Source organism: Coregonus lavaretus (genome assembly GCF_964263955.1).
Source record: "Coregonus lavaretus genome assembly, chromosome: 3".
Lineage (NCBI taxonomy): Eukaryota > Metazoa > Chordata > Actinopteri > Salmoniformes > Salmonidae > Coregonus > Coregonus lavaretus.
Genome location: NC_139990.1, coordinates 12345730 through 12362122, shown reverse-complemented (window position 1 = coordinate 12362122; position 16393 = coordinate 12345730). Strand labels below are relative to the sequence as shown.

Genomic DNA, 16393 nt, shown 5'->3' with positions numbered 1-16393 from the left:
TCTCCCGGCTATCTACCTCTCTGTCAACCGGACGGGACCACCTAGTGTTGACACGGAGCCCCGCCGATCCTACACGACTGGTCTGCCGACGAAATCGTCTGATGTGGTTACGACGTTAACCACGAAGATTCCATCCATCTGCTAGCCCTGGCCCGCTAGCACACGCTAGCCGTGGCCTCTTACTAGTGCTTCACCACCGGACCTTATGATAACTCAGCTATACAGCTGATATCTGCTGGACTGTTCCTTTTTACGGTACTACATCCTGTTTATGTTTAGCCTCAGCCCAAACATGGTTAGTTTATTGTTGTTTCGGTTATTTCTAATTGTACTATATCACTGTAGACCCCCCAGCCTAGCTAAACCTGCCTTAGATAGCTCCTTTGCCCCTCCCCCTATACACGCGGAGACCGACTCAATTGATGCCTCCAGCGATGCTATCTCTTTCATTGTTACCCAACGCTTAGGTTTACCTCCACTTTACTCATATCCTTCCATATCCTTGTCTGTACATAATGCCCTGAATCTTTTCTATAACACCTGGAAATCTGCCCCCTTTATTCTATGTACCCAACGCACTAGAAGACCAGTTCTTAAAGCCTTTAGCCGTATCCTTATTCTAGTCCTCCTCTGTTCCTCTGGTGATGTAGAGGCTAACCCAGGCCCTGCAGCCCTCAGTATCACTCCTACTCCCCAGGCGCTATCATTTGATGACTTCTGTAATCGCAAAAGTCTTGGTTTCTTGCACATAAATATCAGAAGTCTACTTCCTAAGTTTGAGTTATTCACTGCGTTAGCACACTCTGCCAACCCTGATGTTCTAGCAGTGTCTGAATCCTGGCTCAGGAAGGCCACCAAAAATTCTGAAATGTCCATCCCCAACTATAACATTTTCCGTCTAGATAGAACTGCCAAAGGGGGTGGAGTTGCAATCTACTGTAGAGATAGCCTGCAGAGCTCTATCATACTATCCAGGTCTGTGCCCAAACAGTTTGAGCTTCTACTTCTAAAAATCCACCTTTCCAGAAATAAGTCTCTCACTGTTGCCGCTTGCTACAGACCCCCCTCAGCCCCCAGCTGTGCCCTGGACACCATATGTGAATTGATTGCCCCCCATTTATCCTCTGAGTTTGTACTGCTTGGTGACCTAAATTGGGATATGCTTAATACCCCAGCCATCCTACAATCCAAGCTAGATGCCCTCAACCTCACGCAAATTATCAACGAACCTACCAGGTACAACCCTAAATCCTTAAACATGGGTACCCTCATAGATATCATCCTGACTAACATACCCTCTAAATACACCTCAGCTGTCTTCAACCAGGATCTCAGCGATCACTGCCTTATTGCCTGCGTCCGTAACGGGTCCGCGGTCAAACGACCACCCCTCATCACTGTCAAACGCTCCCTAAAACACTTTAGCGAGGAGGCCTTCCTAATTGACCTGGCCCAGGTATCCTGGATGGATATAGATCTCATTCCGTCAGTAGAGGATGCCTGGTTGTTCCTTAAAAGTAATTTCCTCTCAATCTTAAATAAACATGCCCCATTCAAAAAATACAGAACTAAGAACCGATATAGCCCCTGGTTCTCCTCAGACTTGACTGCCCTTGACCAGCACAAAAACATCCTGTGGCGTACAGCATTAGCATCAAATAGCCCCCGCGATATGCAACTTTTCAGGGAAGTTAGGAACCAATATACACAAGCAGTCAGGAAAGCAAAGGCTAACTTTTTCAAACAGAAATTTGCATCCTGTAGCACTAACTCCAAAAAGTTTTGGGACACTGTAAAGTCCATGGAGAATAAGAGCACTTCCTCCCAGCTGCCCACTGCACTGAGGCTAGGAAACACTATCACCACCGATAAATCTACAATAATCGAGAATTTCAACAAGCATTTTGCTACAGCTGGCCATGCTTTCCATCTGGCTACCACTAACCCGGCCACCAACTCTGCACCCTCTGCTGCAACTTGCCCATGCCCCCCCCGCTTCTCCTTCACACAAATTCAGACAGCTGATGTTTTGAAAGCGCTGCAAAATCTGGACCCCTACAAATCAGCTGGGCTAGACAATCTGGACCCTTTCTTTCTAAAACTAGCCGCCGAAATTGTCGCTACCCCTATTACTAGTCTGTTCAACCTCTCTTTCATAACGTCTGAGATCCCCAGAGATTGGAAAGCTGCCGCGGTCATCCCCCTCTTCAAAGGGGGTGACACTCTAGATCCAAATTGCTACAGACCTATATCCATCCTGCCCTGCCTTTCGAAAGTATTCGAAAGCCAAGTTAACAAACAGATCATCGACCATTTCGAATAACACCGTACCTTCTCCGCTATGCAATCCGGTTTCCGAGCTGGTCACGGGTGCACTTCAGCCACGCTCAAGGTCCTAAACGATATTATAACCGCGATTGATAATAGACAGTACTGTGCAGCCGTCTTCATCGACCTGGCCAAGGCTTTCGACTCTGTCAACCACCGCATTCTTATTGGCAGACTAAATAGCCTTGGTTTCTCAAATGACTGCCTCGCCTGGTTCACCAACTACTTCTCAGATAGAGTTCAGTGTGTCAAATCGGAGGACCTGTTGTCTGGACCTATGGCAGTCTCTATGGGGGTGCCACAGGGTTCAATTCTTGGGCCGACACTTTTCTCCGTGTATATCAATGATGTCGCTCTTGCTGCTGGTGACTCTCAGATCCACCTCTACGCAGACGACACCATTTTGTATACATCTGGCCCTTCATTGGACACTGTGTTAACAAACCTCCAAACGAGCTTCAATGCCATACAACACTCCTTCAGTAGCCTCCAACTGCTCTTAAACACTAGTAAAACTAAATGCATGCTTTTCAATCGAACGCTGCTGGCACCCGCCCACCCGACTAGAATCACCACTCTCGACGGGTCTGACCTAGAGTATGTGGACAACTACAAATACCTAGGTGTCTGGTTAGACTGTAAACTCAACTTCCAGACTCACATAAAGAATCTCCAATCCAAAGTTAAATCTAGAATCGGCTTCCTATTTCGCAACAAAGCCTCCTTCACTCATGCTGCCAAACATGCCCTCGTAAAACTGACTATCCTACCGATCCTTGACTTCGGCGATGTCATTTACAAAATAGCCTCCAACACTCTACTCAGCAAATTGGATGTAGTCTATCACAGTGCCATCCGTTTTGTCTCCAAAGCCCCATACACTACCCACCACTGTGACCTGTACGCTCTTGTTGGCTGGTCCTCACTACATGTTCGTCGTCAAACCCACTGGCTCCAGGCCATCTATAAATCACTGCTAGGCAAATCCCCGCCTTATCTTAGCTCATTGGTCACCATAGCAGCACCCACCCGTAGTCTGCGCTCCAGCAGGTATATCTCACTGGTCATTCCCAAAGCCAACACCTCCTTTGGCCGCCATTCCTTCCAGTTCTCTGCTGCCAATGACTGGAACGAATTGCAAAAATCTCTGAAGCTGGAGACTCTTATCTCCCTCAATAACTTTAAGCATCAGTTGTCAGAGCACCTTACCGATCACTGCACCTGTACACAGCCCATCTGAAATTAGCCCACCCAACTACCTCATCCCTATATTGTTATTTATTTTGCTCTTTTGCACCCCAGTATCTCTATTTGCACATAATCTCTTGCACATCTAGTATTCCAGTGTTAATACTATTGTAATTATTCTGCACTATAGCCTATTTATTGCCTTACCTCCATAACTTGCTACATTTGCACACACTGTATATATATTTTCTGTTGTATTTCTGACTTTATGTTTTTTACCCCATATGTAACTCTGTGTTGTTTTTTTATTGCACTACTTTGCTTTATCTTGGCCAGGTCGCAGTTGTAAATGAGAACCTGTTCTCAACTGGCTTACCTGGTTAAATAAAGGTGAAATAAAAATAAAATAAATACGTGTGTATGTGGAGAGGAAGTCTCTTTAGAGGATTGTGATGCGCTATTCAACTCTAACCTATTTGGTTTTGAATGGTAAAGTAAAGGTTAAAGATGGCCACTTTTTCTAAACAAAAGAGTGAGTAAGGTAGGGAAAGAGAGAGAGAGAGGACAGAGAGGAAAAAACAAAGTGACCATCCCTCTGTCCTTGTCCGTCTGCTGTGGTTGAGTCAGGGTGACATCATCGTCTGCAGCGGGGTTCATTGCAGGGTTTTTACTTTCCATTCATTCTCTCTTTTCTTGTTCACTCATTTTATTTGCTCGTACATCCTGGCTGTCACTTCTCAGCTGCTTTCATAAATCCTCAACTCTCTCTCTTTCTGTTTTCTCTCTCTATATATACAGCTCTGGAAAAAATTAAGAGACCACTGCAAATTTTTCTTAAATCAGCATCTCTACATGTATGACAGCCATTCCATTCCAGTGTCTGTTGAATTCCAACACAGGCACACCTCATTCTACTGAATTAGGTACTGATTAGGTGATCACCTGAACCATATCTTATTTAACGAGGAAAAGTATAAAAACCACTGCTGTGGTCATCACTATCCTCTTGCAATAGGACCAGCTGGATGGCAAAAAGAGTGCTAATAGTACCTCAAAAGTAATATTAATCAAAAAATAACTATTGACCGTGCCAAAAGAGTTGAAAAGGAAAGTTTTCAGTGAAGAAAATAAGGGTTCAATTCTGGCTTTACTGGCAGAGGGATACAGTGAGCGTCAGGTTGCTTCCATCCTAAACAAGGTCAAGCAGCAGACAATGGGGACAACAAAGCTACAGACCAGCAGAGGGCGAAAACAACTCTCTACTGACCGGGATGACCACCAACTCATTCGAATGTCACTCAACAACCGTAGGATGACATCAAGTGACCTACAAAAATAATGGCAAACGGCAGCTGGGGTGAAGTGCACGGCGAGGACGGTTCGAAACAGGCTCCTAGGGGCAGGGCTGAAGTCGTGCAAACCTAGAAAAAAGCCCTTCATCAATGTGAAGCAAAGAAGAGCCAGGCTGAGGTTTGCAAAAGACCTTAAGGATTGGACCGTATAGGACTGGAGTAAGGTCATCTTTTCTGATGAGTCCAATTTTCAGCTTTGCCCAACACCTGGTCGTCTAATGGTTAGATGGAGACCTGGAGAGGCCTACAAGCCACAGTGTCTCGCACCCACTGTGAAATTTGGTGGAAGATCGGTGATGATCTGGGGGTGCTTCAGCAAGGCTGGAATCGGGCAGATTTGTCTTTGTGAAGGACGCATGTATCAATCCACGTACAAGGTTGTCCTGGAAGAAAACTTGCTTCCTTTTGCTCTGACATTGTTCCCCAACTCTGAGGATTGGTTTTTCCAGCAGGACAATGCGCCATGCCACACAGCCAGGTCAATCAAGGTGTGGATGGAAGACCACCAGATCAAGACCCTGTCATGGCCAGCCCAATCTCCAGACCTGAACCCCATTGAAAACTTCTGGAATGTGATCAAGAGGAAGATGGATGGTCACAAGCCATCAAACAAAGCCGAGCTGCTTGAATTTTTGCGCCAGGAGTGGCATAAAGTCACCCAACATCAATGTGGAAGACTGGTGGAGAGCATGCCAAGACGCATGAAAGCTGTGATTGAAAATCAGGGTTATTCCACCAAATATTGATTTCTGAACTCTTCCTAAGTTAAAATATTAGTATTGTGTTGTTTAAAAATGAACATGAACTTATTTTCTTTGCATTATTCGAGGTCTGACAACACTGCATCTTTTTTGTTATTTTGACCAGTTGTCATTTTCTGCAAATAAATGCTCTAAATTACACTATTTTTCTTTGGAATTTGGGAGAAATGTTGTCAGTAGTTTATAGAATAAAACAAAAATGTAATTCTTACCCAAACACATACAGTGAGGGAAAAAAGTATTTGATTCCCTGCTGATTTTGTACGTTTGCCCACTGACAAAGACATTATCAGTCTATAATTTTAATGGTAGGTTTATTTGAACAGTGAGAGACAGAATAACAACAAAAAAATCCAGAAAAACGCATGTCAAAAATGTTATAAATTGATTTGCATTTTAATGAGGGAAATAAGTATTTGACCCCCTCTCAATCAGAAAGATTTCTGGCTCCCAGGTGTCTTTTATACAGGTAACGAGCTGAGATTAGGAGCACCTAATCTCAGTTTGTTACCTGTATAAAAGACACCTGTCCACAGAAGCAATCAGTCAATCAGATTCCAAACTCCCACCATGGCCAAGACCAAAGAGCTCTCCAAGGATGTCAGGGACAAGATTGTAGACCTACACAAGGCTGGAATGGGCTACAAGACCATCGCCAAGCAGCTTGGTGAGAAGGTGACAACAGTTGGTGCGATTATTCGCAAATGGAAGAAACACAAAATAACTGTCAATCTCCCTCGGCCTGGGGCTCCATGCAAGATCTCACCTCGTGGAGTTGCAATGATCATGAGAACGGTGAGGAATCAGCCCAGAACTACACAGGAGGAACTTGTCAATGATCTCAAGGCAGCTGGGACCATAGTCACCAAGAAAACAATTGGTAACACACTACGCCGTGAAGGACTGAAATCCTGCAGCGCCCGCAAGGTCCCCCTGCTCAAGAAAGCACATATACAGGGCCGTCTGAAGTTTGCCAATGAACATCTGAATGATTCAGAGGAGAACTGGGTGAAGGTGTTGTGGTCAGATGAGACCAAAATCGAGCTCTTTGGCATCAACTCAACTCGCCGTGTTTGGAGGAGGAGGAATGCTGTCTATGACCCCAAGAACACCATCCCCACCTCAAACATGGATGTGGAAACATTATGCTTTGGGGGTGTTTTTCTGCTAAGGGGACAGGACAACTTCACTGCATCAAAGAGACAATGGACGGGGCCATGTACCGTCAAATCTTGGGTGAGAACCTCCTTCCCTCAGCCAGGGCATTGAAAATGGGTTGTGGATGGGTATTCCAGCATGACAATGACCCAAAACACACGGCCAAGGCAACAAAGGAGTGGCTCAAGAAGATGCATATTAAGGTCCTGGAGTGGCCTAGCCAGTCTCCAGACCTTAATCCCATAGAAAATCTGTGGAGGGAGCTGAAGGTTTGAGTTGCCAAATGTCAGCCTCGAAACCTTAATGACTTGGAGAAGATCTGCAAAGAGGAGTGGAACAAAATCCCTCCTGAGATGTGTGCAAAACTACAAGAAACGTCTGACCTCTGTGATTGCCAACAAGGGTTTTGCCACCAAGTACTAAGTCATGTTTTGCAGAGGGGTCAAATACTTATTTCCCTCATTAAAATGCAAATCAATTTATAACATTTTTGACATGCGTTTTTCTGGATTTTTTTGTTGTTATTCTGTCTCTCACTGTTCAAATAAACCTACCATTAAAATTATAGACTGATCATGTCTTTGTCAGTGGGCAAACATACAAAATCAACAGGGGATCAAATACTTTTTTCCCTCACTGTACCTATAAATAGTAAAACCAGAGAAACTGATAATTTTGCAGTGGTCTCTTAATTTTTTACAGAGCTGTATATGTCTCTTTCTATCTCTGTCTTTGTGGCCCCATGTATCAGATATTGTCTGTATGTGTGTACAGTTGTCACGGCGAACCTATGGATTCTGGCCAGTGTCCAGCTGGTCACATAAGTTGTGTAAAGATCTGTGTGAGAACGCATCCTACTGTGTGTGTGTGTGTGTGCGCTGTATATTTAAAGCAAATAGCTGTTTTATTTCCTAATCCTCAAAATGCACAGTGGGATCGACCGAATGACCTACACACACACCCCCACACCTCTCCCTCCCCCTGACGGAGTATGGTTGTGGGAGGGTAGAAAGTGCTCCAGAAGCTCACCACAGGGGCAGCTAAATATAGAGGAGCTCAGGTCATAACACACTAGAAGTAACACTGGAATTATTATGGAATACAGAGCAGGGCCAAGGAACACACACACACCGATGGAAAGAAGGTCTGGAGCAGAGCGACACAGACACACACATACAGACACACACACACACACACACACATATATATACACACACACACACTCCTGCTTCCTACAGGCAGACTACTAGGAGCCTGTCTGAGTCTGGTCGCTATTCTCCCATCTGATGTGTGTGTGTGTTTATAATTGAGTACTGGAGGGCTAGAGCTCTGAGGAGCTATACAGTATCAGTTGAGTGAATTCACAGAGAACTACAAGGCTTTCACTGTAAAACTTCTCATCTCCACTACCTACTACACACACACACACACACACACACACACACACCGTAAAGATAGGCATTGAGTTGGACAGATAGCGGTGTGTTTGTTGAATGAACATCTCCTGATTGATCCATCCCTAAATCTCATATTTTCCATTACAAAATTACTGTGCTATTATTATGATAAGATCAGTGGAGGCTGCTGAGGGGAGGACGGCTCATAATAATGGCTGGAACGCTCCAGCCATTACCACGAGCCCGTCCTCCCCAATTTAGGTGCCACCAACCTCCTGTGGATAAGACAGCTGGCATGATCGGCACATTTCAGTGATGAGTGTAGGCTACAGGCCTTTATCACCCTATCGTAGGACATCTGTAAATTATCCAAAATGTGTTATTGTGTCAAACTGTTGCAACTTGTTGCAAAATAATTTAATAGGATAGCTACATGCCCTAAAATGCTGAACATGTGAACAATGTTTGCAGTCACATTGATTCCCAGGCCACCAGTTTAGTGAGAGGTTCCCCCAGTGCCGTCACAGAGCAATTGACAGAAATCAACTGTGCACATAACATTTTACTTTTAAAATGAGGTGAAATATGATTACTATTGGTTGTGAATAGGCTATTGGGCAGTTGTTGAGCTGTTTTGTAACAGTTGTTTGTGTCTGAGTGTACATAGTGTTTGTGTCTGGGTGTACATAGTATTTGTGTCTGGGTGTACATAGTGTTTGTGTCTGGGTGTACATAGTGTTTGTGTCTGAGTATACATAGTGTTTGTGTCTGGGTGTACATAGTGTTTGTGTCTGGGTGTACATAGTGTTTGTGTCTTGGTGTACATAGTGTTTGTGTCTGGGTGTACATAGTGTTTGTGTCTGGGTGTACATAGTGTTTGTGTCTTGGTCGGCGTGTGTGTGTGTGCTCACTTAATCCTCTGTGAGGCGCTGTAACATTGCAAAAGAGAGTAATGACGTCATCTCTCTCTCTCTCTATCTCTCTGTCTCTCTCTCTCTTTCTCTGTGTAGTGGGTGCGTTGTCCTGGATAACTCTAAGGACACAGAAGTATGAGTTTGCAGGGAGAGGGAAAGAGAGAGTGAGAGAAATAGAGAGGGGAGAAGGGCTCTGGTGGCATAATAGTACATCATATAGTCCTAGCCCAACTCCTGCGGGATATGATGAAGCTATATTTGACGGTTTAGTGAAGGACAGGTAGTGGTCTCATTCTGTCAACACATGACCAGGAAATAAACCTCCCTTTCTAACTCTAAAACAGGTCTTTGTTAAAGTGTGAGTTTCTACTTCTACAGCCTCAATGCTTCCTCTGTGTGTGCGTGTGTGTGCGTGTGTGTGCGTGTGTGTGCGTGTGTGTGCGTGTGTGTGCGTGTGTGTGCGTGTGTGTGCGTGTGTGTGTGTGTGTGTGTGTTCTTGCCTTATACTCTTCAACAGTTACTCCAGTCAGACAAAATCAATGTCATGTTTCCCATTCTGAAAACGTTTTCTTTCTTTGACTGTAATGCTGACAAAATGAACCTCCTATTCCCTATACTCAAGAAAGAAATACAAACTCAGACATTTGAATTGTACAACAAGTTGGATAAAACTATGCCTATTCTTCCTGAAACCTTTTGATGGAAGAAGATAGGATTTGAACATTGGGAGTTTTGGTTTAAAAAAATCACCTTTTGCTCTGTCATCTTTCTATGTGATGTTTGATCCTAATCCTTCTGTCTTTCCTTCTCATTTTCCCTCTCTTCTTCTCTCTCCAGGTTTTCGCAGAAATGAAGACATGAGAGCGATGGAGGTGTTGCCTATTCTAAAGGAAAAAGTTGCCTTCCTATCAGGTGTGTGTGTGAGAGAGCGAGAGAATCCTACTTGTTTCTTTCTTCATAAACGAAGCTAATAGAACATGACACATTTACACACTTACAGCTCCCAGGCATGGAACTACACACACACACACTCCGAGTGTGTGTAATTATAGCTGTGACCCGTGGCTACTGAGAGGTCAGACCCCAGACACTTGACCTTTGTCCCCTCGTCTGTTCTTCCTGCCAGTTCTCGACTATTTTAGTGTTGAAAATATTTCTCATCGAGCCGAAGCAGGAGGAACAAATGTGTGTGTGCTTGTGTGTGTGTTTGTTTTTTACTGTTTGTGTCTGTGTGTCATTCCTCTTCCTCTTTTGTCTGACTCCATTCTCATTCTGTGTGTAGCCAAGGTCACTGACAGACCATAATGAACAGAAGTATGACTCAGAGAGAGAAATAATGAGAGGAAGAGAGAGGAGGGTCAGAGAGTGTGGTTGCTATAGCGTTGAGTTACTGTCTGTCATAACCATTTCCCGTCAATGCATTTTGGAAAGTAATTGGCTTTGAAAGGAGAGGAGCGGTTGAAGGAGAGGGAGGGAGGGAGGGAGGGAGGGAGGGAGGGAGAGCGAGGGTGTTGTAGGAAATAAAGAAATGTGGGTGTGGAGGGAGGTATAGATCGTATATCCAGATACAATTAGGCCTACGTAACATACATTAACATAGTCAAACAAATGACTATAGGGTTTCTATAGAAATAGTTATATATTTCTGTATATTGCTATATAGTTTTCCTGATAAAATCATGTTTCCCCTACCTCTGAGTACCTGTTACTGAGATGATGCTGATCATACTCATGGGAATATAACTCTCTGTTTCAGTCTATGTCCACCAGGAGGCAGAGGTGTGTGTACGCTCCACTGTGCGCTAAGCTGACCGTTGACTGTTTTATTATGTGTGTTCCAGGGGGCAGAGACAGACGCGGAGGTCCAGTGTTAACGTTTCCGTCACGCAGTAACCACGACAGAATACGAGCCGATGACCTCAGAAGACTCATAGCGTACCTCGCGGGCATCCCCAAGTACGTGTGTTTGTGTCTTCGGTACCTGCATGCGTACATATTGTGTGTATATTTGTATGGTTGGTTTAGTCTCTTGGATGGGGCTGAGTGTTGAGAGAGAGAGAGAGAGAGAGAGAGAGAGAGAGAGAGAGAGAGAGAGAGAGAGAGAGAGAGAGAGAGAGAGAGAGAGAGAGAGAGAGAGAGAGAGAGAGAGAGAGAGAGAGAGAGAAGAGAGAGAGAGAGAGAGAGAGAGAGAGAGAGAGAGAGAGAGAGAGAGAGAGAGAGAGAGAGAGAGAGAGAGAGAGAGAGAGAGAGAGAGAGAGAGAGAGAGAGAGAGAGAGAGAGAGAGAGAGAGAGAGAGAGAGAGAGAGAGAGAGAGAGAGAGAGAGAGAGAGAGAGAGAGAGAGAGAGCTATATCTGCTCAGTAGTAGTTGTTGTGATGATAGCTAAGTTTGAGTAGGTCTGTACGCTGCTGCTCTCTCCTTCTAGGTACGTCTTTCTCTCTCCTCATTACAAATCTCTTAACGGTTCTTCTCCTCTCGCTCTCTATGTAAATGAGATGTAGATCTCTCTCAGCTTTTTCTCTCTATCCTCTGTATAATGTATTTCTGTGTTTGTGTGTTCTCTCTTTCTTCCTATATCTCTCCCTCTCTATCTCTCCCTCTCTCTGCTCAGTGTGTTGGGAGTCAGAGTTCTGTTTTATTTTTAGTTTACCTGGAAAACATCTGAAGACTGTCTTTAGCTGACAGACAGACAGGCAGATGTTAGAGAGGACAGAAGGATTGATAGAAAGAGAAGGAATCCAGAAATATAGAGGATAGAGAGTCCAAAACGAAAAGGAGGGAATAAGGGATTGAGAGAGGCGTGAAGGATAGATCCTAAAAGAGAGTGAGTGACAGAGAGAGGGATTGTGTGTATTCTCCTGAGAGAGAGAGAACTCTCTGGGGCTGAGTGTTGTGGTCAGCAGAGAGGGATTGTGTGTATTCTCCTGAGAGAGAGAGAGAACTCTCTGGGGCTGAGTGTTGTGGTCAGCAGAGAGGGATTGTGTGTATTCTCCTGAGAGAGAGAGAACTCTCTGGGGCTGAGTGTTGTGGTCAGCAGAGAGGGATTGTGTGTATTCTCCTGAGAGAGAGAGAACTCTCTGGGGCTGAGTGTTGTGGTCAGCAGAGAGGGATTGTGTGTATTCTCCTGAGAGAGAGAGAACTCTCTGGGGCTGAGTGTTGTAGTCAGCAGAGAGGGATTGTGTGTATTCTCCTGAGAGAGAGAGAACTATCTGGGGCTGAGTGTTGTAGTCAGCAGAGAGGGATTGTGTGTATTCTCCTGAGAGAGAGAGAACTCTCTGGGGCTGAGTGTTGTGGTCAGCAGAGAGGGATTGTGTGTATTCTCCTGAGAGAGAGAGAACTCTCTGGGGCTGAGTGTTGTAGTCAGCAGAGAGAGGGAATAAAGAAAAAGAGAGGGTGGGTTGAGTAGATGCGGTTTATTACTAGCCATGCAGGGGATGTATGATGCAGTGTGAGGTTAGTTTAACTACGGTCATGATGCTGATGATGGATTCAGTCTCTTCTGCTTTGTTTTGGTCATTCTACTGAGTGTTAGGTTGCACATTTTCCTTATCTGGCTGGAAATCACTGTAGTTGTGTGTGTTTGTGTGCGCGTTCGTGCATGCACCGTAGTGTGTGCTATATGTGCTTTTCACAGTACCGAAAATGTGTCATCACCATCTCATGGTTTGGTTTGACTCTCTCCCTACCTCATCCCTTCTCTCTATTTCTCTACCTCCCACTCAACCTCCTCCCTCTTTCTCTACCACTTATCTCTGCCCCTCCCCTTTCCCACCCTCCCACTCTCACTCTTTCACTGCCACCTCTCCCCCTCCTACCTTCTCTCTCTCTCCCACCTCCCTACCACCCACTCTCACTCTTTCGCTACCACCTTCCCTCCTCCCACCCCCTCCCTCAATCCTTCCTGCTTTCCCTTCCCTGGTCCAGTGAGGAGGTAGTCAAGCATGGCTTCACAGTCATAGTGGACATGCGAGGCAGTAAATGGGACAGTATCAAACCTCTACTGAAGATCCTCCAGGAGTCGTTCCCCTGCTGTATACACGTAGCGCTCATCATCAAACCAGACAACTTCTGGCAGAAACAACGCACCAACTTCGGAAGCTCCAAGTTCGAATTTGAGGTAAGATTACTGTTTTTACTTTATTAAATCGCAGAAATTTGGTGTGCTTCAAACTCGATTTTGAGGTAAACACTAAATCAATGGTTCATATTGTTTTTAGGGCTGTCAAGCAATTAAACTAATGAATTGCAGGTAATGGCATTAGTTAATCAAAATTAATCACAATTTTAGAATTTGCTCAAATTTGGCCCAAATAAAAAGCAGTGCATTGAGTTATAGCCATACTATATTTTGATTGGAAGGGAATTAACACAAAATAATCTGTATCAGAATGTTTTAATGGCATTTTCACCATACACAACACAAAAGCCACTAACATACAGATAGCTATTAGGCCTAATGCTCCCAATGTTCAGGAATTCTAAATGAGTGTTCCAATTTCTGATAATAACTGGCTCTATGGATACAAAGAACAAAAAGCTTTTAAACCTGTCCAACAATGTTATGAATTCCACAGAAGACAATAACAACGATCAGCCAGGTCTGAGTTCATGTACAATATCATACAGCTATTACCTAGCCTAGGCTACTTATCCATGTTCTTCAACGTGAACTAGTCACAAGCTGCTAGTACTACAGTTGGGATCATTTGCTTAAATCTTTTCACCTATGAACAAAACAAAAACAGTAGCCTAGCTAAATGGAATGTATGTCCTGTTCTGATTTAAAATAATTGTGGGAAGTTGGTTGAATCAAGAGGCATTCAGCCATGGCATTGTAAACATTATTTTGGTTAGCTAGCTAGCTAACGTTAGCACAACGAGCTAGCTACTTCTGTACAAATTATGTTTTTGCTGTTATCTAAAGAAACGCCTGGGAATGTGTTCGTGGTTGAACTTTCTGTAAGTTTTCCTTCAAACTGGTTGCTCAAAGAAGCACGCATAGTGGATGTTTAAGCACCACAGTAGACGGGTTGGCTGACAACGTCACGAAAATGATGCGCGCGCATCATTTTTGTTATGATTCTGAACCGTCAGATATTACAAGAAGCTGCCACGTGGGGAATCATTGATGGCTCTTTTCAGCTAGCCATATCTTGTTCTTGAAACCATGTCTTGTTTTGATGTGTTTTGCTTTATTTCGTGTCCATACAAAAATGTGCTAGTTAGCTAACCAACAACTGTAACAATGTATTTGAGCGACAACAAGTGCTCATTGTGCAAATGTATTTATGTTTTCAATAAACATTTGGTGATGCATACAGCATGTTGTCAACAATCTATGCCAACCCCATCTGTTTTGGGCAAAAATTGCACTCGCGTCGGTTTTGTTGCTAAACAACCAACCCGTCTATAGAGACAAACAGCTAATGAGACCGATTGCACACGGCATTAAGAGTGTGTGCGTGTTGTTTGTTGCGTTTAAAATGGTGTGTGCGTGTTTGTTGCGCTTGAAAGGGTCCGTGCGCTGAAGAAATGAACATGCGATTAGCAGCATTCAAAAAAATCTGCATAAAAAATGCCATGCGTTAACGCGTTATTAACGTGTTAATGTGTTGTCTTTGACAGCCCTAATTGTTTTATTATGGCCTTTTTTGTTCCTCCAATGCATTTTAATACCAGTGCCTTTGCCGTAGCATAGCAAACCCAACAGCAATAGGGTATGGTGTGTGTTGACTTAGCATAGCAAACCCAACACGAATATGATATGATGTGTGTTGACTTAGCATAGCAAACCCAACAGGAATATGGTATGGTGTGTGTTGATTTAGCATAGCAAACCCAACAACAATATGGTATGGTGTGTGTTGACTTAGCATAGCAAACCCAATAGCAATATGGTATGGTGTGTGTTGACTTAGCATAGCAAACCCAACAGCAATATGGTATGGTGTGTGTTGACTTAGCATAGCAAACCCAACAGCAATATGGTATGGTGTGTGTTGACTTAGCATAGCAAACCCAACAGCAATATTGTATGGTGTGTGTTGACTTAGCATAGCAAACCCAACAGCAATATTGTATGGTGTGTGTTGACTGTCAGTTTGAGGTCTTCTGCTATATTATACTCTGCTGTATTACATTTTTGATTTAGAATCACAATGGGATATTGTTTAGAGCTGCTTGTTTTGACACACACACACACACACACACACACACAAGCTGCTGTTTTCAATTGTTTTTGATAGGCTTGTAGGCTTGACTACTTCTATGTAAACTTCTATGTAATAGTGTTGAAAATCCTGCAGAGCAATGCAATAATGTAATGGAGCGCTATGCTATTTGGTTTGATTTCTATACAGTTTTATTTGCTGTGTCTAATGTGATGATGTGTGGCGCTCTACTTTTTGTTGTTGTATTAAGTTAACACCCACAGTCGCACACACACACGCATGCACACACACACCCTGTTAGAGCAGTAACGCTGGTGTATTGGATTGTTTCGATTGGTTGATGGTGTGTGAAGCCATGTGTCACTGTCAGCCAGTCGCCACAGGGCAAAACACACACACACGATTAAACACCACCGCTCTTTCTACCCTGCTGTGTGTGTGTGTGTGTGTGTGAGGCCATGCATGCGTCTGTGTATGTGTGTGTATTTTTCAGCACCACATTTTGCTCAGTAAAATCACTTTTCCGGCCAATGCTGGGTTATGCTTTTAAAATGTGAACATGAAATATTAACATTCCATTAGGAGCTGGAACAGATGGAACATTACTCTAGAAGAGATGGAGGGAATAGAGAGAGATGGAGAGATGCATTCTAACCTGGACTTGTCAATAGAAGAGAACTGTTGTGATTTTCTCCTTCTCTCTGCCTTTCTTTGGATTTAGAGGGCTTCTCATCTTTAACTCTCTGTCACTCTCATTCTGACTATAATCCTGCCCACGGAAGGCTTTGTCAGGTTTCTCCTCATCGCTCGCTCCTCTCTCTATCCTTCAATCTGACACAGAGCGTGGGTGTTAACCTTGCTGTGTGGGTTAGTATTATCTTGGCAACATAAAGCACTTGAGAATGGATACAATCTCTCCCATATTTCTCAATCTGTATAGACATGGCTTTACCTTTTCTGAGATAAAAGTTTTCTAAATGTCCCCGAAAAACATTATATGAACTCATCAGACTCTATCAAGATGAAGAGAGAGGGAGAATGAGACCTCAGAATCATTTATTTCTGACCCCTCCCCTTTTTGTCACAGCCAATCAAATGTGTCTGTCTGAGTGTCTGAATCACCATT

At 43.9% G+C, this 16393-nt stretch overlaps 1 protein-coding gene across 1 annotated transcript in view; it reads left to right on the top strand.

Annotated features, from left to right (window-relative positions):
* The window catches only part of LOC311125070 (triple functional domain protein-like), a 100071-nt gene that overhangs the window by 25024 nt on the left and 58654 nt on the right, over window positions 1-16393 (top strand). The window contains exons 3-5 of the mRNA XM_084158366.1: window positions 9936-10010; window positions 10940-11054; window positions 13022-13214. Coding sequence (XP_084014492.1) covers window positions 9936-10010; window positions 10940-11054; window positions 13022-13214 — 383 coding nt within the window. The remainder of the gene's footprint in view (window positions 1-9935; window positions 10011-10939; window positions 11055-13021; window positions 13215-16393) is intronic.